Source organism: Alternaria atra (genome assembly GCF_907166805.1).
Source record: "Alternaria atra isolate CS162 genome assembly, contig: 28, whole genome shotgun sequence".
Lineage (NCBI taxonomy): Eukaryota > Fungi > Ascomycota > Dothideomycetes > Pleosporales > Pleosporaceae > Alternaria > Alternaria atra.
The window spans coordinates 1964048-1990281 of NW_025091326.1; the positions used below are offsets into that span (position 1 = coordinate 1964048).

Genomic DNA, 26234 nt, shown 5'->3' on the forward strand with positions numbered 1-26234 from the left:
GAAGAAAACAAGACGTGCAATATATTCGTTGAACAATAGTCTTAAAATCTTTGATGTAGTGATGCACGTACATACTCAGGTTTTCTTAGTCGTTACTCATGCGACAATATACCTGAAGGTATACAGTCTCATCTGTTTTATCAGGATGTTGAACTAGATCACTGTGAATACCTCTAGGGAATCTTCCCAATATTGAGTACAATCGGAAAAAACAGAGCTTTTCTGTACGCAGCAATGATGACATGATTGGTGAACACTAGCATGGTCTGTGCGAAAACGTGAGTTCGTGGTCTCGCGTCGACGCGTCGCACTTTAGCAGCTGTCCAACATCGCGACAACACAACCTCAACCCCAACACAACCGCAACAATGGCCGACTTCTTCAACATAAAAGCTCGGCAAGCCAATGCGGCCAAAGCAAGTTCCTCAAAAGCGCCTACAACAAAACAAGAGTCCAACCGCATGCAACCATGGGTCGAGAAATAGTGCGAGCCGCAACACCCAAACACACCATTCAATCCCAATACTAACAAGCCTTCTAGCCGCCCCAAAACTCTCTCAGAAGTAACCGCCCAAGACAACACCATCCAAATCCTCTCCCGCACAATGCAATCCTCTAATCTCCCGCACATGCTCTTCTATGGGCCCCCGGGAACTGGAAAAACGTCTACAATCCTCGCTCTCGCCAAAGAACTCTACGGCCCTGAACTGATGAAATCCCGCGTCTTGGAACTAAACGCTTCAGACGAGCGTGGAATCAGTATCGTACGGCAGAAGGTCAAAGACTTTGCAAGACAGCAGCTTAGTGTTGCGCCAAACTACAACATCATGGTTGAGGATCAGAGCGGAGAAGGGGAGGGCAAGACAGTGCGGTATAGGGATAAATACCCATGCCCGCCATTCAAGATCATTGTGCTGGATGAAGCGGATAGTATGACGCAAGATGCTCAATCCGCATTGCGCAGGACCATGGAAACGTATTCCCGCATGACGAGATTCTGTCTCGTGTGTAATTACGTCACCCGCATCATCGATCCTCTTGCATCACGTTGTTCGAAATTCCGCTTCAAGAGCTTGGATCAGGGGAATGCGGTGAAGCGGGTTGGCGATATTGCGCGGCTGGAGAAGGTGGAGTTGGAAGACGGCGTTGCGGAGGAGCTTGTGAGAGTCGCGGATGGGGATCTCAGGAAGGCGATTACCTTTTTGCAGTCTGCAGCTAGGCTTGTAGGGGCTGTTGTGTCGGCTCAGGGTGCGGCGGGGGGCAAGAAGAAGAAGAAGGTTGTTGCTGACGAGGATGAGATGGATATCGATTCTGCTGCTGGTGCTGCTGCCGCACCTTCAGCAACACCAGCGGTGTCCCTCCCTATCATCGCTGAGATCGCGGGTGTGCTCCCTCCAGCCACACTCTCTTCCTTCAGCGATTCGCTTTTCCCCAAGTCATCTGCGAACAAGTCGATACGCTATGCAGAGATTGCGAAGGTGGTTGAGAATATGGTAGCCGAGGGGTGGAGTGCGAGCCAAACTGTGGGCCAGTTGTACGAGCAGATCATGTTTGATGAGCGGGTGGAGGACGTGAAGAAGGTCAGGTTGGCGGGGGTGTTTAGTGAGACGGATAAGAGGCTTGTGGATGGAGGTGATGAGCATCTTGCTGTGCTGGATCTGGGTGTTAGGGTTGCGGGTGTGCTTTGTCTCTAAAAGACGCATTCAAGAGAGGGCAAGAGCGATGGGCCTCTGTGTACTATGTTCATATTTGAAAGATGGTATGACGATGGACGCATGAAGCTGTGTTTAATATCACGAATGTAGTTTGCGAATGATAGCATGTTACAGTATGATGTTCATTTCTAGTTTAAAAAAAGGACTAGATTACATTTCGTGTCGCGTGGGGATATCTCGGGAAATAATATACACAAAATGTCAACTTTCAAGCAACGCAGCACCTGAGCGTCAAGCCCAGGCTATGCTAAGATGAAGAACCCAGCTCCAACACTCAGCCAAGCAACCACCGCTAATGTCTCTATCTTGACCGCGAACCTAGCGCCTGTGGAAAGAGAATTCGGTGGTGTGGCTGCAAGGCTGGCTAGAGCCGCAGAAGGTGTTGCTGTTTGCAATGCGCTGTTTGAATGAGGTACCAAAGAAGATGCCAAGACTGTGTCGGTGGCTGCGGACGCATATTGCGACATGGATGGCGTGGAAGAAGTGTCGTCGGCGTTGGAAGAAGACGATGACGAAGACGCAGACAACAAAGATGATGAGGTGAGACTCGAAACGCTCGCCACTGATACACTAGATTCAACCGCAGACACCTGGCTCACAATTTGCGCATCCGACGTCGCAGACGCAGCCGCAGCAGCAACAGGATAGAACGACGGCAACAACCTTTTGACATCTCCCGGTAAATTCTGGTACCAGTCTGGTATTAAATCGCCAGTTGGCATGGGGACGTTGGGGCCTGTGGGCATACCGGTTTTCAGCACTGATAGTACGGAGAACAGTGTTGGATTCATAGTCGCTGGATCGATAGCACGGTCCATGAGGTTGGGGAGCTGAATCGCGGAGGCGACAGCGCTGGAAGTGAACGCGGTGAAGATGAAGAGAGACTTCATTGTTGGAGTTGCGTTTGAAGTTGCGCGATGGAGGTGATTGAGGTCGCTTTTCCGATGATTTGGCTCGACGTTCGCGTGGCGGCTGAAAGAATGTTGGGTGGGTGTTCTGAGAAGTAATAACGAGTGTGGGTTGTGAGCGAGAGGGAACGACCGATGGTGGGTTGGCGTTGTGAATATAGAGGATTCTTATTGACAAGCAAGCTATCGGGCGGGGTCACTGCGATGCGCACGATGACTTCTGCGCTATATGACGTTGAGCGTGCAAAGAGTGCTCGACCCCTCAGTTCAGCTCAACCGTTTGCGAAAAGAAATTATCGTTGAGATCGTTCGTTGAGGTCGTTATATGGGGCAACAGATACCAGCACTCCAATCCTTCGAACTGCCGTAAAAGTAAAGGTGATGGTGCTTTGATGGCAAAAGGTTGGAGTCGCAGGATTGATTGGATCGAGTAAATGGCACTTTCACTGCGCTTGTAACCGTCTGAGATGAGGAACCGTGACGACAGTGCTGCGCAAAGCCGTATGCGCAACCAACGAGTGGAAGTAACGAAAAGTTTGATTAGACTTTGTGCGACTGTGTTATGACTCAAGGATGTGAACTTTCGACAAACACACTGAAGATAGAATGAAATGAAAAGAAACACGAGTTCCAGCGCGTGCGAAAGAGAAGTGTTGAAAAGATCGATAGAATGGCCGGTAAACAAAAGGAACTACGAACCAGATTAGAAACTAAGGTAAATTACCGATCGACCGGCAGTCTGTACATGTCACATCTGAGGCATCGACGCCAGGAGCATACAATCCGTGTCGCAGCCTTACTTCAAATGTGAAGTTACTAACGATGTTCGCCCCCTTGACCTTTTTGTTGCAGTCCTTTCCGTTTTGCGCCAAGTCACACCATGCTCACGACCATTGAAACATGGCAGATGTTTCGGAACATCGAGCCAACCGAAACCCGAGGCGCCTGACGAGTACCGAGATGGTAAGGTACGACGAAGAGAAACTTGCTCGAAACAGTGCTTGCGGTGTATTCGAGGGTTCTCTGGTAGGTAAAGTCCAGACGTTGGAGCAAATCATCGCCCTGACAAGTGCAATGCGTATACCCAAGAGGAACTTGTCGAGTTATAAAGACAACTGTAGTAGTCCGTTGACAGCGAGGTCATGTGTCGCTTTAGAATAATTTTCTAGCATGTCAATTTTTTACAAGTTTGTCCTCGTTGCTGGACCTGGTTCAAACTCGCTTCCGTGGAAGTCAGAGAGAAGAGGAGTGAGTGATGGGATACCGAAAAGAGAACAGACATTTTGATAAAGAACATGGAACAATGCAGCTGGATGGTACTTGATCACAAGCCAGCTCGTGGCTCCAAAGGTCATGCTGCTCTCATTCCTCGTATCAGCCCGTCTCGATCGGAAAACACGCGTTTTAAGGCATGATCTCCGGTCGGTGTTCACATGCAACCTCTCCCGTCGATCCGGGGCTGTGCCGTGAAGTCCAAAGATGGCCCTGGATGTAGTATAGGGTTGGTGCTGCGAGCGCGGATATTGGATGCGAACGCGCATGAGAAAGAAAGCCAGGGTTCCCCGCGGAGGTGCTACCCCAAAGGAAACGAACCTCGGCATCCCTGCCATGACGCCACATAAGATGTTCGCACAGGCACGAACGTGACAATGTACCATTGTCGACTAAGGCAGGTGCTAATACGCACGGCATCTTTTGGATGGGCTTGGTACCTAGACGACCGGCATATAAGATGTCTCGCACATAGTCGCCTCAATTAGACTGGTACCCACGGCTACCAATCACTATAGCCCCGCGGTAACTTTCGAAGCTCTTTACACACCAGACACCACATCACCGTTGAAGCGACGATAAGAATCGACAAGATGGCTGCACCAGCAAGTGCCGACATCAAGAACCTCCAGGGAAAATGGGTTATGGTAAGTTTAGGCAGTCTTGAAAATGAAGTTATGCAGCGAACAGAGTGACTTCATCTCAAACATCAACACATCACAATACCATCCTAACCTATCTCAGAACAAGTCCCTCTCTGATGCCTTCGACCCCATTCTTGCTCTACAAAGCATCGGCTGGCTTACCCGAAAAGCCCTCGGCGCAGCAACCATAACCCAACACCTTTACCAATCGCCGACGACTGGCGAGGACAACGCTCCAACTACACACATAAAGATCGACCAACTCATAACCGGCGGTCTTAAAGGCTCAGTTGAGAACCGTACGTTAGACTGGCACTACCGTGAACACACCGACTGGCTCTTCGGCACTGTCAAGGGACGATCTCGTTACTCTACGTTGGCCAAGACGGTAGAAGAGGGGAAGAGTGGAGGTGCAAAGGAGGAGGATATCAAGTACCTGGCAGAAGGGTGGTTGAAGGAGACAGAGGAAGGGGATCTTGTGGAGAGCTTTGTGGATAATGATGGAAATAAATGGACTGCGTGGCAGATTTGGGGGTTTGCGGATATTGGCGGTGAGAGGAAGTTGACGAGGAGGTTTGTGGTTAGGAAGAAGGGTAAAGACGAGGTTGTCAGGGTTAGGCTTGTGTATGACTACTTGGGTCCATTAGAGTAGGGGGTCCGGCGATGAAGTTGTACGTACGTGTCGTTTTGGTCAACGAGTTGCTTTTGATCAACCTGAGTATCCTCTTATGCGCATCGTAACCATAACCGATCCTAATGACTAGCTATTGTGTCCCTCGAGCCAATGGATGGTCGCGCAATCTCTCTTTCCCATATCCAGTGTCACTCTGTGCGACCCAATACGACCAAAGTACATTTTAGCCAGACCTTCGTGCATCCGGACTTACGCTTTGATTCGGAAATCTTTTCACTTGTGTGACTACCTGGAGAAAGGCCTTTAAAGAGTTACATTAGTTTGTGGAAACCCCCTTTGATGCATTACCTAACATGCTTAAGTACTGCAGTATACCTCTTGCAGCAGGCGCCACAGCACCAGCGATTCATCCCATTCCGTCCTCTAGTAAAGTTTGACGAAGACTGACAGGTTCGACTGGAGCGACATGGCTGGGTTAAGCCTCATTACCAATCTCTTCCTCGCCCTTATCGTTTTGACATCAACGATTCTCATCTCGATATTAGTGTACTTCACTGTCCGCCTCGTCAGCCGACACAAGAACAACCCCTGCCAACAACTAGAGCAAGAGCCTACCTTACATGGTCTCGAGGCCAGTCGAGAATCCCACCTCTCACATCGCCTATCTCGACAGCATATACAACGAGAGCATTATGAAAGCCTGCAACAATGCTACTCGTCCGTACCGCCATTGCCGTCAATCAAGCTGCTACCGGAAATCAAGACTAGCTCAGGTGACGACAGAGCCAACGAGTGGCTGGATCGAGGGGTTACTGATGAAGGCATCAATGTGGTTCATGGAGATCTGGGGCAGACGAAACCGGAGATGCAGCAGGCGATGGTGATCAAGCCGAAAAAACAGTTGAGATGGGATTGGAGAGATGGAAAGCTGGAACATGGCAGTGGACGCCCTAAGGTTATCGAGAGGATGGACAAAGAAGGGATGGTATGTACGGAATATCGGGCGAATTGAACAAACCGTTGGAGTTCTTGACAGCGGCACCTGGAGATAATCGTCTTAGTGTGATTAGTGGATAATATTGAAATTTCACCATTCCATGCCAGCACCTTGAAGAGGCTTGCAGGAGTGAAAAAAAAACGTCAGTATATGAGAGGATGTTGCGAAGCTAACCAAGTATACTTCACTCTTTGTGCGTCCGTTCATTGTGTGACTATTGTACGAATCCCGCTCATAGCGATGTGGTTGAGTATCAGACTTTAGTGTGCACATAGTAGAAGTGCTGTGTTTACTAGAGTAGACATGATAGTTTGTTACCTAACTTGGCTGCACAACGGTCACTCGAGCTAGATTGTGAGATGCTTTTGAACACAGATACCCTCAGTCGACTCGTACTGCCGGAGTTACATCTTACCTATAGGAAGCGCTCTTGTGGCCGATTTGTGACTGTCGAGACTGGCGCATAGTTCTGTGTTCAGCCCCTCCACCCGTATCCGGGTTGTACAAATCATACGCTGAGGTCCATGAACCAACAAGCAAGCATACTGCCTTATTATCTTGTACAGGTCCAATCACTCTCAACCTCAAAGGAAGCTAGACTTGTGTGCTATGGCGAACACCAGGGGAGACTATATTGACATCGACACGGCACCGTGCCCCCTATACGTGTGACATGTTTTCCTTCAGCAGCGTTTGTTCAGCATGGGAGAGCGGAGGAGTATGCGCGAACAGCGTTGATTCGGTCTTATGTGGAGTTATCTGTGCCTTTATATAGTGGACATTGGGCGATCTCGGAGACGAATGTAAGGCGGAAGATATGGCTCTTGAGATATACATGGAGCGTTGCAAGCAATTCGCATAAAATCAGTACAAGAAAGCAAGATGGAACTGTATTGATTGTAGTGGTGAAGTAACTCTTATATCTATCTGCAGAGATGGAAAAAGTAGAAAGGGCAAGGTACTCGGTACTTGTAGCCTCGAAGCGTACGTAAGCTGGCGTCAGGATGTTTGCACCGTAAAGTCGACTGCGCGTCGCTGATCAGCGGAGATGCAGGGGTGAAAGACGTTGGCCAGATGCGGTAACAACGTGGTTGGACGGTTACGCTAGACTACAGCCGAATTAGCGTAGAAGCTTGGACAGTCGGCCAAATTTCACAACTTCGTAAACAAGTGCTGTTTGGGTTCAGTTACTTGAACTATTCTTTCTGTCGCTCCAAAACTACGCATCTGACGCGGTCTAACACGATAATCTCCATCAGCGCGCGTCTTCACGCATACACAACTGCGACTTCCCTTCAGGCTGCGCAGCTGCCCGCCCCACTCGCTTCAACCACCCGACGAACCCCCACTGGACGAGCACACGAGCTCCTCTCTCGCGTCACCCTACACCCAACATGTCGGCCGAACTGGATATTGACTTCACGCGCCGGAACAAGAAGCCGCGCCCGCTATCTGAGCATGAGAAAGAGAAGCTGGATGAATTCATTGACGCGATCCATTACTCGGCAAGGTGGGTTGTCGACTCAAGAAGCGGTCAGCGCGCTTTCTTTATTGACACTTGACACAGATACTCAGACGATGCATACGAATACCGCCATGTGCAGCTCCCTAAGCAAATGCTGAAGGCTATCCCAAAAGACTACTTTGACGGCGCTAGGGGCACATTGAAGTTGCTATGGGAAGAGGAATGGCGGGCACTGGGAATCACACAGGTACGCTGGGTTCGAAACAGGCTACAATCAACATGCTGACTTGGGAATAGAGTTTGGGATGGGAGCATTATGAGGTCCACGAGCCAGAACCTCACATCTTGCTCTTCAAGTACGTTGTTTAGTTGCAAAGATCGCGCGCTGCAAACTAACTGTACGGCCAGGCGACCGATCAACTACCAGCCTCCCATGCACTGATCTAAAATTGCACTACGGCGCAGCCATAGGTCTGCTATACGTTGACCACAACACGCGCAACAGCTGCGCAGACTACCACGGCACACGAGACGGCCATTTCGCGATATCTTCTTTATCCATTTCCAGCGAGGCGCGTTAAAACATAACGACGATATGATAACGGTGGTATGACTGATGCGCTGGTTTTGTGGGTTTACAACCAAATCGAAAGCGCGTCTTGATATCCATTATGACAGGGTACCCGAAGCCCACATTTGTACATACAGCCGAGGCGGAAGGAGGTACTGGGAGTACTGGACATTGGTCAGGAGACCATGGAATAGGTGCACGGTTGCTAGTTGCTATAAGATCTCACGATAAATTCATAGCTCCTTCACTTAGTCCGAATCCGATACTTGTTGAAACAACTTTTCTGCAATAGTATGCCTTTCAAGCGCAAACTTGACGTATGTCATGCGGACCGGATCTAGCGCGTCCCACGTGTCAATCTTGGTCCCTGCGTTGTTCGTGTTTGTTGACATGGCTTCCGGGGGAGACTACTCGAGTACAAAGGAAAAAGCAACGTGTGTCACCTTGGTGAATTTAGCGTATTGCCCGGGCAGCATCGAGAGCTATGGCAATGCTTCTCACAAAGTTCAATATCCCTCCTCTACATATATCAAACGTGTTTGTTGATGTTGCATAATGTACGATTTACTGCAGCCGCATCTAGCGCTAGGCGACACTTTTGTAAGATGAGAATATGATCGCAAGTGGATTCTGGTGCCTGACTACATCTTGGAGACTGACTGTATCGAGCACGACTTTCCTGTATACTGGCACTTCTATCACCTGGACACGGGAAGGGTAGTCCTGGCACTCAATTATGTGCATCCGAGTAGATGCAGCATACTAGCTTCGAGGACGAACAGAAAAAAATCTGCGCAGTATATCAATAACGTCTGTATGATGTCTGTGGACAGCCACGGTAAGAGACGGCTGCTTTAGCTCTTCATAAGGCGTAACATGTAGTCGCAAATACGGAGTGAATGATTCACACTCCGGAGAAAAGCGGCCCGACTTTCCCTGAGATGTCATCAGCCTGGGCAGAATCCACCCATCCAGTTTCTCACATGCAGATCTGCGCTTTAAGATCTCGTAATGTTAACCACGAACCCATGGTCTCCAGGATTCACTCTATACATGCGGTTAAGCGGACGGATTCTTGTCCGATGGTTTGACCACTGAGAGCGAGCGGATCATGAGACGAAATGCTGTGATCTGGCTTTCTTTACGGCCCTTTGACATGGACCTAGGATATATCGTTCCGTTGTTGAGAGATTAAATGGTGGTTTAAGCGAGGACGAATGTGGAACTACTGAGCGTGCGGCTAGGGACCCATCTGTCAGTCTGCAGAATCGCAACCCAAGTTTGAGGTTGCTGGCAGTGCGAGGCTAAGCCTTCGTTTTACGTACAATGGTGTAGATCGCGTCAGATTTTCCAGCCTTTTACGGTCTTGGGAGGTTTGGCGTGCCGCGGTTGTTTACCAGCCTCCCTGAATCGCGTCACAACGGCGAAATTTTGGTATGACATCAATGGCAGTATGCAACGGCAAGATGCAACTCGCTGACTAGGATTGGCGGAGATATTCGGGTCCTGCGCAGTGCCGGTAGTCGGAGCGGAAAGCGTTTTGCCTGAAGTGCGAGCGGTGAGAAACGAGACCAGGGGTAATAGCGGAGCGGAGATCGTTATCGAGGGTCCTATTCTAAGTAGGGCTTGTGGAGAACATGCAACACGTGCGGAGGCCGTTCATACCACAACCATGGATACTGGCAAGATCGGGCGAGATCTGCCTCGTAATGAGGCGAAGTCATGAAGAGGTTGCAAAATCTTCAACGAGACACGTTTTGCCATGCACTGTTGACGCGTTACAGATAGAGGATTCTGGTGGCAGGATCTGTCAGGTGCAAGGTCGCTTCCAACGGTCGTTCACTGTTTACAAGTGATAGGCGAGAGATAATGATGCGTAGTCGTGGGTGACGTGCATGCGCCAATACTAAAACCATAGAGTATGGTAACGAGTACATAAGAGTAATTCCCGTAGAGAGTTAAACTGGATCTTGTGTAGTACACACGCACAGATAAGGAACAGCTGGAGTAATGGAAAGATCACATTATTCAGGTGGGGGAAGCCAGACTGTGCGGCCATTGGCCCGTCGTGTCTCCCTTATCTCTCGGCTGTACGTAAGATAGAATGCAGCAAGCCGCTAGAGCGCATCCGGCTTACCTCCAACCAGCGCCCGTGCACAGTGCATCTTGAAACCCATCCCGAGCACATGTCTGCCACAAAAGACACCCGCAGCGCGCTCTCCAGAATCACTCCGATATATACGACTGTCACCCCCGATTATGCGCCCGCCCTCTCCCCACACAGGGTTCTAGGTCTCCAAGCTCCCAAGCCCAGGCTTATTCCGTCTTTCCCGCCTGCGCCCATCCTCTACTTTCTTCGTGAACCTTCAATGACGGCGCGAACCATCAGTCACCTCATACTTCTCGCCGCCGTTACCGGCAACTTAGGACCCTAATCTGGGCCTCTCTTGAATCTCCGCTGGATTACTCAACTCTATTTGCTTTTCCCGGGATATCTCACATAAACCGATTGAACCACCTATCTCCCACGCGATAAGACCTGTCAAGTACCCTGCTTCCGATAGCCAGATACTTGCAACCTGATTCGGAAGCTAGCCAACGGGCCGTAGTCTGTCTATCATAGCCTTATCGCACCCTTTCCACCACGCCAGCTAGCCATGACGGCAGTAGCAATGCAGCAGCCGGCTATGGGCCCACGCCCTGTTGTCTCTATAGCACCAGCTCGTCCTCGCACGATACAGAAGTCACCATCCAGCAAGGAGAGCTTGGCCAAGCCCACGTCCAACAACGGTCCAGTATCTAACATCCGCTCACGGAGGGAACGCCCTTGTGACGCGTGCAGAAGGAGGAAGAGTCGTTGTGTGATACACGAGGGTGCTGCACTGTGTGTCTTGTGCGAGTTCCACAAGCAGGAGTGTACCTTTGTGCAAAGCCCACTGCCACGGAAAAGGAAGGTTGTCGACGGCGAGAAGAAGGACTCGCCGAACAACACCAAGAAGAGGTATGTCTAGGATACCCCAATACCCTGCTTGTCATTACGCCTCCAGGCTCGCGTAGATATATCACTTTCAACGTCTGCTATGCCCTTTGTGTCACGCTATCAGATCACGTGCGCACGTGCGACAGTATTTGCTTTTTCCACTCTGCAGCTGGTTATGATATCGGGAGCTATAGTCGTCGCCAGACGTTCTGGTTCGTCAGCATGTGGTTGGATGTCGTAGCTGACATCCTCTGGCAGATCCGTCGACTCAGACCCTCCACCACTAGCACTATCAACACCCACCATCACAGCAACTGCACCAAGTCCACCACCGCCACAACCCCAGCTATCCCAAATAACGAGTCTTCATCTACCTCAGTTCGGAGAGACATTGGGACTGCAGCGACGGCAACATAGCAGATACATTGGTCTGAGTTCCCCGTTCGATTCACTACTCATTGGCTTGTCACAGTTCGATACCCATAACGAGTCTACCTTTGACCTTGGCACGCTTCGACGAGTAAACGATCATGAATGTTTCATTATGCTACCTGACGAGAATACACAGGACTTCGCCGGCGAGTCCGAGGCTTTGAACCAGGTTGAGCAGCTCGTGCATCCACATGGTCCTGCTTTACTAGATCTGTACTTCCAAGTAGTACATCCAAACTACCCCATCATTCAAAAGCATTTGTTCGTCGAGCGATATCGCAATGGCGATCGAGGCTTCTCACCAGCCTTGTTGGCTGGCATGTATATTCTGGCCCTCAACTGGTGGTCCCTAAACCCTAAACTAGCCAACTACTCCAGGCCGGACGCTGCCCGTTTAGAAGCAATCGCCATGAAGGCGCTTTCATTAGCTATGGAGCGGCCAAAGCTGTCCACTGTACAGGCAGGCTTGTTGTTGCTGCAGCGTCCTGAAGCGGACTCTTGGAGTTTGACCACACAGCTGGTGGCAATTGGTCAAGAATTAGGTCTACATCTTGACTGCTCATCATGGTCTGTTCCTCTTTGGGAGCGCGGCCTGAGGAAGCGCATCGCATGGGCGCTGTACATGCAAGACAAGTGGAGCTCGCTGATCCACGGCCGACCATCGCACATTTTCAACGCCAATTGGGCAGTGAAACCGATTATGGAAGACGACTTTGTTGAAGAAGGAGACGGATACGATACACGGCAGGAAGAGACAGAAGAAGAACAGGTGGAAAGTCACCGTGGCCGGATACTGTATGCTCAGATGATCGCGCTCACGCAAATCATGGCTGAGGTCATGGACACGTTCTACACCCAAACGGCTATCCACGACTTCGCGAATGCAGGAAGGAAGTCGACTGAGCTGATTCTCGCACGCGCCAAGCCTGTGCAGATCAAGCTCCGTCAGTGGCACGAGAAGCTGCCAGCCGAAGTCAAGATGAACGCCCCCGACAAGGGCAAACTCACCTCGACGGGCTACCTCCACCTCGCATACTTTGCGACAGAGATCACGCTCCATCGGCGCATAGTGCAGTCGCTCGACGCGACCAATCCCGACTCTTACGGTCTCTTTATGTGCCGCAACGCCGCGAAAACACGGCTGATCTCCGCTATGGACTTTGTCAACCGTCTAAAGCCAGAGCACTTGCAAGGTTTCTGGTACTTTGCTTCCAAAGTCAACTTCACGCTTATCGGTACCTTTGGGTCGCTGTTATGGGCTACAGCACCTGCCAAGGAGGAAGCCGAGTTTTATAAGCTCAGGCTGTGCGAATACCGCTGGACGCTCTCCGTCTCTTCGAAGCGAGCCGACTTCCTCGAGTACGCGGTATCGATGCTGGACGCAAGTCGCGCCATGCTTAACAATTTGGCGGAAAAGCCCAGTCTTGCCGAACAAATCAGTAATGCTGGCGTGCCGCCCGCGGCGCCTCCACGACAATACAGTTCTTTCTCCAATATGGGACCGTCACAGAACCCGAATGGGGCAGGCAGATACGAGATGGAGGATGTCGATATGGGCGATGATAATGATTTAACGAGGATGTCATCGGGCGATAGCTTCGAAGGCTTCAATGATGGATCTCAGTATGGCAGTCGGCCACATACGGCTGGCAGTTCACCCCACTCGATGTGAGTGGTATGATTTCGAAAGTCTTGGAACATGGCTTTGACGGCTTTGGGATTTGTCGCACATGTTTCAGAACGGAGTCTTATGATGTTCAGCGATTAAGCGTTCATTTTCATGGTGGGATGGTGGGCGTTATGTAGGTACGCCTGGGGCTGCCACAACGGTGCTCTCAGGTTGCGCCAAAATTGCGCCATATTACGACACGACATTGGGTTGATCTATGAATTTGCTCTTTAGCGATTATTGGTTATGATTACATGTTGGATGATATCATTAGACCGCCTTTTGGATATAGGGTATTTATACGAAGAATAAGTCATCGGTACATCGTCGCCTTCAGGGTGGCGTACACAATTTCGGCCTTTCTTTTGAGACAATCGGCACGTGCCGAGTGAAACACGCGAGTGTAAGCCCACATTGGTGTAACAAAAATCGAATTTTTGACGACTACATGTGACGGTTGGTGCATTATCCTAGATCGGATAGTGGTCTTGCTTGTCTGCTCTCTGGATGTTGTTAGTTCGGGGTTTGGGCAACAGCTGACATGCCTTGACCGTGTTGCCTTGCGCCCATGGACTCCACCTGCAACGTCTCGACACTATCAACGACGCAACAATTCGGTCGACTGCTAACCACGCGTGCGCATGGAAAGTAGTTCCAGCATAGCCATTCAGGCCGAACTGGCGAAGTCATTGTAAGCGGGCGGCGACGTTGAGCGCGTGCTCTCCCTCCTCGGATGAACGCACGCCGCATCTCTAATGCCCATGGCAGCGGTCCGACGTGAAGAACAGAAGCAACACCCACCTTGACACCTTCACGCCAGGTCTGACACTGAGGTAGTTTGCGGCCTGATCCGTCCTTGAGGGAAAATGCAAAGACTGCGGACAGGATGCGCTTCGTGCAACCAGCAGACATGTTGCTTGGCAACCCCCCTTCAGCCAGTCGCACTTGGACGATGCAGCGCTTTAGCGATTCAGGCGGCCAGTTGGGCGTTCGAACACCGCCCATTCGCGATGTGAGGTTTTGTGATATTAAAGCAGAAGAGCTACGCTGCTTCATTGTCTGAATGCAGCATTGTGGCTTATAGCCGGTGCGCTTCGTCTTTTGGTATTTGTGCTTACCCCTGAGTGTCACATACAACGTCCTCGCGTTCGCCAAACATCAGCCTTGGTACTAGATCGGCGTCTCAGCATATTTCTTTATACACGGTCATCGTTTTAATACTTCGCATCGCGCCTTGCAGACAGCAGCAAAAATCTCATTTTCCCCTCTTATTGTATTCCACCACCATCACGAATGGCGAAGAAGACGGCGCTGCCTGTGCTCGACGACAACAAGGCCTGGAGACGACGGCTAGTAATTTGCTGTGATGGTACCTGGCAATCCAGCGTCAGCAGCAAAAATAACATACCTTCTAATGTCACGAGACTCTGTCGCCTGATCGCGCGTGTTGGCGCAGACAAGGACGACGTTTCGAAGAAATTCCATCAGATCGTCTATTATGACTCTGGAATAGGGACTGGAAACCTGAGCGCCTCTGAAGCCCGACGACAAGGCGGCACAGGAGCTGGCCTAGCGGAAAACGTTATTGAGGCGTACAACTTCATCGTACAGAATTATGAGCCGGGGGATGAAATCTTCTGCTTTGGGTTCTCGAGAGGTGCTTACACGGCGCGTGCGGTCGCTGGGCTGGTCTCGGATATTGGCGTCATTGCACCAACCAGTATGCAATTCTTTCCAGAACTGTATCGTCTTTACCAGACGAACGAGGAAGGCGTCGAGTTCAGGGAAACAGAAGCATGGAAGTGGTTCACCGAGGGCAAGCTCAGCAAAAAAGGGGAAGAGATGGAGAAAATCGGTATTGACGTCAGAAAGACTGGCTTGGATGATCTTCGACTATTGACTGAAGTTTGGGAGATTCGACCGCATGGTGAGCTCGCAGTCAGCGAGGACAGCAGGAAGGTAAAAGTGGTGGGCGTTTGGGATACTGTCGGCTCATTAGGTGTACCGGACGTGATTGGTCTTAATCTGGCATCCAAAAGGACGAAGTTCGGGTTTCATAATGTCAAGCTGACGGAGAGTAAGTTCTCAATTGTTTAAAAGCACCTAGTCTTGGCTAACAATTCGATAGACATCGAACATGCATATCAGGCATTGGCTTTAGACGAGCGTCGCAGGGCTTTCCGCCCAACTCTCTGGTACATTCCCCAGGATCTTGTCGACGATCCGGACCGGCCAACACCGGAGTTGAAACAGGTTTGGGTATGCGAGACCTCATCTCAGGATAGCAGACCTCACTAACAATTTGTCTGCTAGTTTCCGGGTGTTCATACGAACTGCGGCGGTGGTTCGCAAGACGCTTTCGGTGACATGAAGGGAGATTCAGAAAGTAAGTGATACTCTGCCATGTTTACAAACCGAAGTACTAATTTCGTCCTCAGACATCTCCACAGCAACCCTCTGCTGGATGCTCCAAGTCATCTCTCCTCACCTTACCATTGACCGGCATGCCTTTTCTCTCTTCATGTCCCAGTACACACGCTGGCTCTTCCGCATCCGCTACGCTTGCACCTACCACCACGAGAGCTCCTTTGAGAAATTTGTGAACAAGCTACCAAAATTGCCCACCCTTAGTCTCGGCAACGACGAACTCAAGCCTCCACGACGTGATCCTCCACATGAACATACCAACTTCGATTTCAGCTGGGGCACAGGGCCTCTCGTAGACTCGTACGGTGGATTCTACCACTTCCTCGGAGCGCGTGCACGTAAGCCCGGCCACGAAGAAGTCGAAATATACGACGCCGAAAAGAAAGCACAGAAATGGACCAAACTACGCGACCTAGGCGATACCAATGAATATATCCATCCCATCGCCTACTACCGCAGTCTCGTACGCGGCTGGGACAAACACTCCCCCCTCAAGAAGAAGTGGAATCGCGATAACTGGCGCAGTACGAGGGATGATATGATGAGGTTTTGGTGGTACATGGATGGCGAACAGGACACGTGTGCGATACCCGAGTGGGCAATGATGCCTGATGGGCTGGGAGAAGAGTATAATTTCGAAAGGATGTGGTACAATGAGTGTGAGAAGACTGCGAAGACGGTATATAACGGGGCTCCTGTAGAGGATTTTGGAGGCAAGGACTTTTTGGAGGGGTTGGATGGAAAGATCGATTTTGCTTTTGATGATAGGCCTCAGAATGTTTGGCCTTGAGGGGAGTGTGGTGGACTTGCTGTTAGTAAAAAGGTGTTAAGGACATGGTTGGCAAACATCCAGAAATGAGGTTTGCATTGCCTCCTTCGGCTTTGACATGCTGCAACTTCAACAAAAAAGTTGTTTGGAGCTGCTACGAGCAAAAGAAATGGACGGGCGGGTGATCGAAACCCGGACCTTCCGCAGACGCATTTTTGATGCAAAGCGGACGCTCTACCACTGAGCCACACGCCCCAGATGGATCTTACGTAAGATGAAAGAATCAAAAGTTTTGACAATTATAATGGGATTCGTAATGTCACTCAGTGGCTCCTATCATGGAATGAGTTGGTTGTAACGTAACATCTGCTCGGGTGCTGTGGGTCTTTGGCAGCCGAAAGACGATCGGACGGAAGCGAAGCATAACGTGACGTGGGTCGCAGCCACAGCCACACCTGCCCTTGGCATATCCCGGACGAACCACGTCGTCAGCATCTCCGAACACTATTACGCTTTGTCTCAGTAAACAACACATCTTCACTATCGTTCTGTTCGAATTATCTTATCACCGCCGCAGCAAATAAACCGTTTGATAGCGACATCTAACGATTCGAATTGGCCGCGCGTCCAAGGTCTATCCCGGCATTGACTTCCCATAAGCTGTCGACAGCTCCGCAAACAAACAGATCGCAGCCGCAACAACAACCGCCACAATGAGTTCCTTGGGCACATACTTCCTGGACGTCGTCTATTCTTTTACGAATTGCATGGTCTGCTTTCCAAGCTCACCACAGCTTAAGATTAACAATCGGAATTTCAAGATACTACGGTTGCTGGGCGAGGTAAGCTGAGATACCTCTCAATAGACTGCATTCAATTGACTTATCGCGACACAGGGTGGCTTCTCATATGTATACCTCGTACAAGACAATTCGAATCAACAACTACTCGCCCTCAAGAAGATACGATGTCCCTTCGGACAAGAAAGCGTGAGCCTGGCGCTCAAGGAAGTCGAAGCCTACACGCTATTTTCGCCGCACCCGAACATCATACATTCGATCGACTACTCTGTTGAGTCCGATAAATCGGACGCGTCTGCGAAGACCGTTTACATTCTCCTCCCCTACTACCGTCGCGGCAACCTACAAGATATGATCAATGCGAACCTGGTCAATCACACAAAATTTCCTGAGCGAAGACTGATGGTGCTTTTCTTGGGTGTTTGCAAAGCGCTAAAGGCAATGCATCAGTACAAAATCAAGGGCGGGCCTGGTGGCGCGCGAAGCGAGGGCAAGGCGAAGAAAGTCCGGAGGGATGCAAAGAGAGCAGACGCGGAAGCAGCGGAGAGCATGGAAATGCGCCCGAGTAGGAGGAATCGCGATCATGAAGAAGAGGATGAGCAAGAGGCAGAAGGTCTGCTAGAAGAGTCGGAAGTCACAGCGGCGCATGAAGGCATTGCGCCTGGTGGAGAGAGGGCGTACGCGCACAGGGACATTAAGCCAGGTATACAATCCCATCCATCTCATGGTTATGGATACTGGAGACTAACAATATTCGTAGGCAACATCATGATAGATGACGACGGCAAGACGCCGATTCTAATGGATCTCGGCTCCCTCGCCCCATCCCCAACACCCATAACATCGCGTTCCCTCGCTCTACAAGTCCAAGATACCGCCGCCGAACACTCAACCATGCCATACCGCGCCCCCGAACTCTTCGACGTCAAGACTGGCTCCGTCATCGACACCAAAGTCGATATCTGGTCACTCGGTTGCACACTTTACGCATGCTTAGTCGGCAAGAGCCCGTTCGAGGCTAGATCAGATGAGACGGGTGGTAGCCTGAGTATATGTGTACTAGGTGGTGACTGGAGGTTTCCGGATGAAGGCATGCAGAGGGGCAAGCAAAAGGCTAACCCTGAGGATGCTATTACAGATAGTGTCAAAGAGGTGGTGAGGAAGTGTCTGAGGTTGGAGCCGAGTGAGCGGCCTGATGTTGATGAGCTGATTGACATTGTGGAGGATGTACTAAGGGAGCTGCCGGAGGATGGCTCGGACGACTGAGCGACTAGGGCTTCGGTCATCGAGGTGCTGCTGTTGATGAGTATGCTTGTACCAGTACATTTCTTTCCTACCCAGTGTAAGTTTATCCAGGGCTGGATAAATCATCTTTCCACACAGCTGAGCGTCTTGTAACATTTCAATATACCCTTTCACATGTTGATATCTTCTGGTTTCTATATTGGCTAAGCGTTGTCGTCCCTATGACAGAGAAAAGATTAACATACCCAAAGGAAGCCCGCATCCTACAATTTCATCGTTCTCCGACGCTTCCGCCGACCGGCTCGAAGACTGTCTGAAATAACCTCACTATCTCGGCAACAGACCGCCTCGCGCCTCTTCCAGGAACCACAAAGGTGAGTTATGACTATGATCTGCTCGTGTACTGGATGTGTGCTTGTTGACCATAATGCAGAGCCACGTACAATGTGAGGCATGTTCACAGACCGCAAAAGAGTTGAATCAGGTATCGTCTCACAATCACATGCAGCTTCACGTCCCTTCCACGTCGAACACCCCACCACATTGCGCAGTCTTGGCACGCGCAGGTCGCTCTTTCCTCACCTCACAACCAGCGCCCGTGCTCCCGCTAGCTACCTACCTCTCCTCTGACTGTTATGTTCTTCCACTCTTCTCACTCCGCGTTTACACTTCCAGTGCGTTCCCGGACACACAACCAAGAAGCGACCCTGCTCCACCAGGAAGATTCTTTACCAGCAACTGCCTACACGTCATGTCAACATCAAACAACAGTAGGCGACGTCAACCCGATCGCAACGCCAAGGCGTAGGCTGCGAGGAAACAGATAGGTCAAAAGAAAGGCACGCGCGAGATGGTCTGAGCGACACCGAATCAATACTACCCCAGGATGTAAGTGTAGTTCTACTATAATTGGCTTTGACTTACGATGTTGGAAGAGCTCAACGGAATGCAGAAGAGTCGACACTATTGCGTCTGCCTCCCGAAATCCGGAACCGGATATGGAGATACGTCGTCGCCGTTGAAAAAGTCTTTCTAGACGACGATGAGAACGTCTGGGATCTTGAAAAACCACAGGCGTGCGAACTCCGTGTCTGTAGGCATGTCCACACAGAGACTTGCTTGCTGACGTATAGCATCAACCTGTTCGGGTTCTACGAAACTGAACTCATGGTGGGGTGGCTTGCACGGCGGCTTCCCGAGCAGAAGAACACAGTTTAAGTGGATTCGAATACTGTGCCCGAGTCCCGAAGGGTTCGATTGTCCGCTTCGTATGTTCCCCAGTCTGAAGACACTTTGAGTGGACTGCGTCTGTGATGGGGCGTGCGCAAAGGATCCCGCGGTGCAACAGGCTCATCAGAAGGATTTACATAACATTTGGGCCAACTCCGATCTCGAGATTCGCTTCCAGGCAGCAATCTGGCTCTCTTACTCATGTAAGTATATCCTCTAATAACAGGAGTGTCAATGGCTAACCTTGTTTACAGCTACACCTCCATGGTCTAGGTTGTGAATGTTGACACGAGGTTAATCCAAGTAAGTGTCGGTATCTCCTCAACGAGACAGGTAAGATCGCTAATCTACGTTAGCCAGAATATGCGATCACTACAAGGAATTCCCTTACAGCGTACACATACGCAGACAAGAGAAAGTGAACGGACTACAACGAAGCGCTGTACTCCTTCGAAAGCAAAATATCATGCAAGAATCGCGTTGGCTCTATCAATCTCCTGCGAAGGGTTCAGTTCTTCTGGATTTCGGTATCACACCTTTGGTGGGCCCTATCTATCGCGCACATTGCGCTTAATATTACCAGACTATCAGAATTTCACTACCAGTCCTCAAACCTGGCGATACAAATATCGAATCAAACCAACATCAGTCAGCGTGGCCGAGTGGTTATGGCGTGTGACTCAAGCGAAAGCTTGTCTTCTTCGGAAGACGCACTCTTCAAGAGGTTTCTCATAGGGCAACCTGCGTGGGTTCGAGTCCCACCGCTGACATTATTCTTTTTGAAGATAGCTCCAACTGGTGGAAGTTTCATTCGCGACTTCACTTTTTGGTAATTACTATACCCAAGACTAGGTATCACGAGGCAGTGAGGCACCATTGTAAGCCCCCCCACGATACCCGCCAGAATACCTTATGGGAGGTTTATAAAGAAGGCGTCAATCGACTATTAATTAATCAAGATGCAAATACTGACCTATTTCCTACTATGATGTATTCATCAAAGTTCCTTCACCTAATTCAGTGGGCGTCTACACTCCATACTCGTTACTAACCCTCACGTAACTGTCCAGATCAAGTGAATACGGCGTTCAGCCCCAACGCCGAAGTCCCTACTGCTAGTATGACGGACCGGTATACGGAGCGGGACGGACCGTCAGATATCCGTCTCCTCTAGAACGGCATAATGGATGCGATTACCCAATCTTCACTACTCAATCCTCCAGGCCGTTCGCTATGGCTTGCAGATCATACGAGCTCATAAAGACGCCTTTGCCTATCCTACGCATCGTCTCGTACGACATATGCAGAGACCTGTCTTTGAAGGCTATGGAGGTGGGCCGCGCCGGAGTGGCTTAGGATGCATCCGGAGCTGCAATGCTCCTAGTTGCTGCTACATCCCTCTAAATGTCATCAACCCAAATGGCTGGACTATTGCGATTTCCTTTCCAAGCCAATAACGGGGACCAAGCTACTCACGATTTCCGCATTCTACACTACACACATACAAGAGGTACTTTCGAACGATGAATATCGCAAACGTGAAGAAACTCGCTCAACGAGGAGCCAAGTATCTAGCATGTAATGAGCTAGACCAATATCCACCTATATGTGGGCTTTTGAGACGTGTTCATACAGTATGCATTGGTATTGACCATGCACGTTAGGGCCATTTCCGGCCAGTGTGCATGCCTCTTTGGCACATGGTGTGGTGCATCATGCATGTTGCCGTACCCACCTCGGTACGGTCCGCACCTGTTCTATGGCATAGATCTCAGGAATCGTAACTGGAACCGCAGAGCTGTAGTCGCTTAAGGCTGTAGTTGCGGAAAGAACATCCGATGTTGCCCACCAATAGGATACTTAGCTTAGTGTGGCTGAAGTTAGTGTCTTTCTGTACGAGAACAATCACTCTAACCTTAACACGCACCTTCTGTGGTGGGCTAGATTGATGCACACCTACATGTTGGCTGAGAGAACGGTGCAGTGGTGTCTCATGTACTGATCTCAGCTGAGCAAGCTTGGACTCTGTTCGCTTCGCAGTGAACGCCTTTTGGGAATAAGGCATGTGGCATGCAGTCCTGCTTGCGTTCTGGTAAATCCGTAGCATGGCGCATGTTGCATCTAGGTAGGTAGTGGTGAGTGTTCTAGTGGTATAAATATCCTTCAATTTCCTCCTTGACTTTCTATCATCACTATCAGAGATCTTCAATTCTTACCCAATATCATTTACAACACACTGCTTCTAACTGCTCTCTCCATCCTCAGAATCGTCAGCACTATGCATATCAACCTGACATTTGCCCTTGGTGCTCTGCTCTCCGGAGCTGGCGTCTTTGCAGCCGAGTGTGGTAGCTACGGCTTGTGCGGCGCCAACAGTGCTTCATCACGCAATCAGCTTTACGCTGCTCGTCAACATGTTTGCGGTGATACTACGAAGTATCAGACCGATGGCTCCTACAAAGCTGCTGGTGGAGGGAGACTCAGCTGGCCTGGAGGCAACTCGCAGCAGATATGCTGGGATGCATTCGAAAACATTTTGAACCAGTGTCGCCCAGAGGGTCCAGCCCTTGGCTATCATTCCGGGACATGGAATTGGAATGGGAGGTTGTACTTTGTACATGGATGTGAGTTAATTCCTTATCATGATTTCATTTCAATTCGAAAACATCGTGTACTAACGAAAACTTTGCAATAAAGGCACCAACTAAAGTTGGGTTTGACTCGGGGGTTGTGTGAATGATGGAGCATCTAGGCAGTGCCCTCATCTCGGAAGCCAGCTCGCGATAGGCGCATGCGGAAGTCAGTATCTATATTTTGGGGGGCCTCCAAGGTTAGCTTACCGCCCCGAATGGAAGCATCTCAATCTAGTACATTCAATGTCAATTATGCCGAGCTCAGGATGTACTCTTCTTCTATGCAACACACACTCTGATCAAGTAGGGATGGTACAGAAGACACTGGCTTATCAACATTCATGGTGACTACGTAGGTAGAAACCTTAAATACCAATGCACAAACAAATGTGTCTGGCTACTTATTGACTTGGTTCCGTTGCAATATTCCGATCAAAAGATTTCCATACCCATGCAGGTGGCGATCCAGTCCTTGAAACTTTCGCACGGAGCGCAAATACAATCTCCACACCTGCCGGTACCGCCTCCTTCACGTCATCCTCCAGTGCCATCTTCAGACCGTTCAACAAAGCTCCCGCCTCGCACTGCTCAGCATTCAAATACACTGTTACCTTCTGCAGGCCCTGGAAACTGCTCAGCCCCTGCAGCCTTTCTTTCCGAAAGTTGCCAATTGGTGGCGGGTTGGAGGTATCCAGATTGTTAGCTACGGTATTGACACTAACAACGAAGAAGACATAGCTGATACAATCCCACTGCGCAGAATAGAACTTTGGTTTGCACACGTCCAAGGAAGTGACACTGAGGAACCAGAACTTGTTCACTGAGGAGAAAGGGAGCAATGCTGTCTCAGTGTAGATTTGGCGGCAAGTCTGCTGAAGAGCGACAAAGGGGGAGGGGACGGAGGGCCAAGTCAGAGTTGGGAAATGCGTGACGTTGATCTTCGGCTCGTCTCCGGATGTGTAGGATGTTGTGTTGGACAGATAGATGTTCAGACCACTGTAGGCGTATGCTGCAGAGGTGAAGATACGGAGTCAGTGTATGTATCATATGCATTTCGTACAGTCACAACTTACCAAAGATGGAGTTCCGCACTTCGGGTGGTAGGCGAAGAAGGGGACTGACAGTACTGTTGAATGCGGCGCTTGGATGTGTTAATTGATGGTCAAATCAGTCAATTTGCGGAGTAGAACTTACATGGCCTTGAGCTCTGGAGTAGGTGGTCTAGCATCTAGCATGTTGAGATTGCGAGATTGTGGCTTAGCTTGGGTGGTAGCCCTTGTCGCCCTCCTCTATGCTTCGATGTCCCTTGCTGATGGATATTGAGTGATCGGGTTAGTGGTGGTAATTGGTGGTTGAACTGGATCGGTTGTGGTTGAAACTTGATTTGGTGGTAGAGGGTACAGAGAAAACTGCGTCCAGTAGAAGCTGTGTTATAGTGGATGCCGGTACGCTGGTGCTTTCACAGTAATTTTTCATGCGCAGATGAGTTTATCTAGGGATCTTATGACGATGACTGAAAGCAATCCATTTCCTGCTTAGTGAAGAGTCTTAGTGAGCTGTGAGTGTACATTCTGCTACCTGTTTCATAAATAGTTATGGTGTCCTACTGCAACATGAGATACATCAAACGTAGTGAAAGCAGAATATATGCTAGTTGAAGTGGTAAAGCTACAATCATAGACTACCTAAGACCACGCGTCTTCGTGACTATGAGCACTATGATCAATGACGTGCAACGAGTAAATACAACTCTCTAGTCACACCCGTGGGCTGATACCTTCGTGGTCACAAGCCACAGTCTGTACAAACGAATCCTCCGTCGCGATCATGATGTTTCTTGATGTCGTTTCTGAGCCAATGTACGATTGCTGACAACCTAGTCCTCCGGCTTATAAGTCTCGAATACCAACTCAACGTCCTTAGGCGCAAACTCTAGAACCCTAGGTCCTAAGCCTACCCGTATCCGCTCCAGCGCGGCATCCTTCATCGACTGAGGTACGCAACCCGAGTACCTCACCGCCACAGCAACGGAGATGTGCTTTACACCCGTCAGCATGCCTAGGTTCCGGATACGCTTCAAGTCTATGTCTCCCGTTTCAGAAGGCTCGTGCACATCTTCTACGACGACGAAGAAGAGCTTAGTGATGGCTTGGATTTGACTTGGTCTGATCCACAGCATGAGAGTGTCGATAGCACGCTCGTCCAAGTACCAAAACCTATTGATACGAGAGAATGGCAGCTTGGCAGTTTCGGTATATATCTGCCGGCAGGTCTGCTGGAGCGATACGAAGGGGTTGCTCTCGTGTGGACCACGGGAATGTGTGCTGCGCGTGATCTTGACCTTTGAAACGATGTGTGTAGGCTTCCTGTATTCGTCCATGAACGACAGCACTTTCTCGTGGTGAGCTGTTTGATTGGAGGGATTGAGCAGCCGAGTGCGGTTCTTAAGGCACTTCGTCAACTCGTCCTTATACTTTCCCTTAGGGACAGACCCCCATCTAACGAAGACTTGGAAGCCACCCATGACGTTGCCGAAGACTCGATTGCGAAGCTCACCCGGTAGTGAGAGGAGCAGAGAGGACTGGCAGTTGCGTTGAAAAATCTGCTTGTCCTCCTGTGACCGCGGCGTAACGTCCAACATGCCGTCATCTAACAAGCACACAGTCGGCGTTAGGGCAATCTGCACTTCGATTGACCTGTGCAGATGCAATAGCTGCAAGAAAGAACGAAGTGTGCTGTCGTCTTCCATTAGACCAAGGAGATGAATCGGACCTAATGCTGGAGTATAGCTGTACGTGTCATCATTGATCTGAATCATCGCTAATGCGTCATCAAGCAGTTCGAACATAGTCAAGGCCTGGTTCATCGCCTGCTCTTTGTGAAGAAATTGTGGTGGATCTGATTCGAGAATGCGTCTTTTGACTGCCTTGTGTTCCTCGTCGTTGTCACTGATGTTGTGTTGTGGTTGCTGAAATTGAGATGTGTGTCTATCCTGTATTCGGAGTCATAAGTGGAACTTGATGAGAAGAAGACCTAAGTGGGATCAGGAGGGCCGACATATATGAGAAGGTGAATTGTATGCTCGGCAGGTAGAGTGTAAAGGTATAGCTGTACACTGCTTGTATCAAAGCAACGAGTAGTGCTTTCGTAGGCTTGAGCGCAGTCACAGGTCTATGTGAAAGTCACAGGTCTATGTGAAAGTCACTATTCCCAGACTGACTTGGAATAATATTACTCCATTCACCCCGAGATAAGAATAAAATAACATAAATGATAGCATGTGACCGAGTCCCGGTGGGTGTGATTCCTGTGGTCCAAATGGAAAGTCTCGAATGGCTCGTAACTTGAGCATGACGGGAAGGGCTCGTCCTCGGAATGACTGTGATAGTCAACGACCTCAGCTGCGTTTTGATGCAAGCTTAACTACAGTCATTTCATACTGATTTGCCAGCGAACCATTATGCCTCAGGTGATTTCTAGTCGCATCATATAGCGCACAGAGCTCACACCCCGCTTCTCCCAGATCTTTCGACAACGCAGAGAAAAAGACATGTAAGTTAGAGTTCATGATCCAACAAAAGAAAAGCAAACATATGCGGTACGGTGTAAAGACAAAAATAGCGAGGGGAGCCGGACGACTATTAGCCATCGTTAGCGTAGGCCATGACTGTGTATATAGGAAAAGTTTTGATTTTGTGTATATATTAGTAAGGACGTAGAAATTGCAGGCGTCCAACGTTGGACGGCAAATGAAAAGCACTCTGAAACACGCCGGTGATTGGCGATACGGAGAAGCAAACATGGGCAGACTTCCGCTGTACACGAAGCTATGCTTATGGCAGC

The 26234-nt window shown here is 49.9% G+C and overlaps 10 protein-coding genes across 10 annotated transcripts; 7 read left to right on the forward strand and 3 right to left on the reverse strand.

Moving 5' to 3' along the window:
- Positions 1-368: 368 nt before the first annotated feature.
- On the forward strand, positions 369-1694 carry ALTATR162_LOCUS7726 (uncharacterized protein; the record flags this gene model as incomplete). The annotated part of the gene is made up of 2 exons (XM_043315355.1): positions 369-484; positions 542-1694. The coding sequence occupies 2 exons, from the start codon at positions 369-371 to the stop codon at positions 1692-1694; spliced, it is 1269 nt and encodes a 422-aa protein (XP_043171290.1).
- A 263-nt stretch (positions 1695-1957) lies between these two features.
- On the reverse strand, positions 1958-2605 carry ALTATR162_LOCUS7727 (uncharacterized protein; the record flags this gene model as incomplete). The annotated part of the gene is made up of 1 exon (XM_043315356.1): positions 1958-2605. The coding sequence occupies one exon, from the start codon at positions 2603-2605 to the stop codon at positions 1958-1960; it is 648 nt and encodes a 215-aa protein (XP_043171291.1).
- A 1883-nt stretch (positions 2606-4488) lies between these two features.
- Positions 4489-5191, forward strand: ALTATR162_LOCUS7728 (uncharacterized protein; the record flags this gene model as incomplete). The annotated part of the gene is made up of 2 exons (XM_043315357.1): positions 4489-4542; positions 4586-5191. The coding sequence occupies 2 exons, from the start codon at positions 4489-4491 to the stop codon at positions 5189-5191; spliced, it is 660 nt and encodes a 219-aa protein (XP_043171292.1).
- A 2373-nt stretch (positions 5192-7564) lies between these two features.
- On the forward strand, positions 7565-8077 carry ALTATR162_LOCUS7729 (uncharacterized protein; the record flags this gene model as incomplete). The annotated part of the gene is made up of 4 exons (XM_043315358.1): positions 7565-7680; positions 7738-7882; positions 7933-7991; positions 8044-8077. 4 exons carry the CDS (start codon positions 7565-7567, stop codon positions 8075-8077), a joined length of 354 nt encoding a protein of 117 aa, XP_043171293.1.
- Positions 8078-10863: 2786 nt separating this feature from the next.
- On the forward strand, positions 10864-13290 carry ALTATR162_LOCUS7730 (uncharacterized protein; the record flags this gene model as incomplete). Its single annotated transcript, XM_043315359.1, has 2 exons — positions 10864-11207; positions 11607-13290. 2 exons carry the CDS (start codon positions 10864-10866, stop codon positions 13288-13290), a joined length of 2028 nt encoding a protein of 675 aa, XP_043171294.1.
- Positions 13291-14580: 1290 nt separating this feature from the next.
- Positions 14581-16504, forward strand: ALTATR162_LOCUS7731 (uncharacterized protein; the record flags this gene model as incomplete). The annotated part of the gene is made up of 4 exons (XM_043315360.1): positions 14581-15364; positions 15416-15546; positions 15601-15673; positions 15726-16504. 4 exons carry the CDS (start codon positions 14581-14583, stop codon positions 16502-16504), a joined length of 1767 nt encoding a protein of 588 aa, XP_043171295.1.
- A 692-nt stretch (positions 16505-17196) lies between these two features.
- Positions 17197-18549, forward strand: ALTATR162_LOCUS7732 (uncharacterized protein; the record flags this gene model as incomplete). Its single annotated transcript, XM_043315361.1, has 3 exons — positions 17197-17325; positions 17380-17986; positions 18044-18549. 3 exons carry the CDS (start codon positions 17197-17199, stop codon positions 18547-18549), a joined length of 1242 nt encoding a protein of 413 aa, XP_043171296.1.
- Positions 18550-19279: 730 nt separating this feature from the next.
- Positions 19280-20031, forward strand: ALTATR162_LOCUS7733 (uncharacterized protein; the record flags this gene model as incomplete). The annotated part of the gene is made up of 5 exons (XM_043315362.1): positions 19280-19298; positions 19352-19416; positions 19464-19539; positions 19937-19961; positions 20013-20031. 5 exons carry the CDS (start codon positions 19280-19282, stop codon positions 20029-20031), a joined length of 204 nt encoding a protein of 67 aa, XP_043171297.1.
- A 2761-nt stretch (positions 20032-22792) lies between these two features.
- On the reverse strand, positions 22793-23626 carry ALTATR162_LOCUS7734 (uncharacterized protein; the record flags this gene model as incomplete). Its single annotated transcript, XM_043315363.1, has 3 exons — positions 22793-23400; positions 23465-23532; positions 23586-23626. The coding sequence occupies 3 exons, from the start codon at positions 23624-23626 to the stop codon at positions 22793-22795; spliced, it is 717 nt and encodes a 238-aa protein (XP_043171298.1).
- Positions 23627-24267: 641 nt separating this feature from the next.
- Positions 24268-25239, reverse strand: ALTATR162_LOCUS7735 (uncharacterized protein; the record flags this gene model as incomplete). Its single annotated transcript, XM_043315364.1, has 1 exon — positions 24268-25239. The coding sequence occupies one exon, from the start codon at positions 25237-25239 to the stop codon at positions 24268-24270; it is 972 nt and encodes a 323-aa protein (XP_043171299.1).
- Positions 25240-26234: the final 995 nt, after the last annotated feature.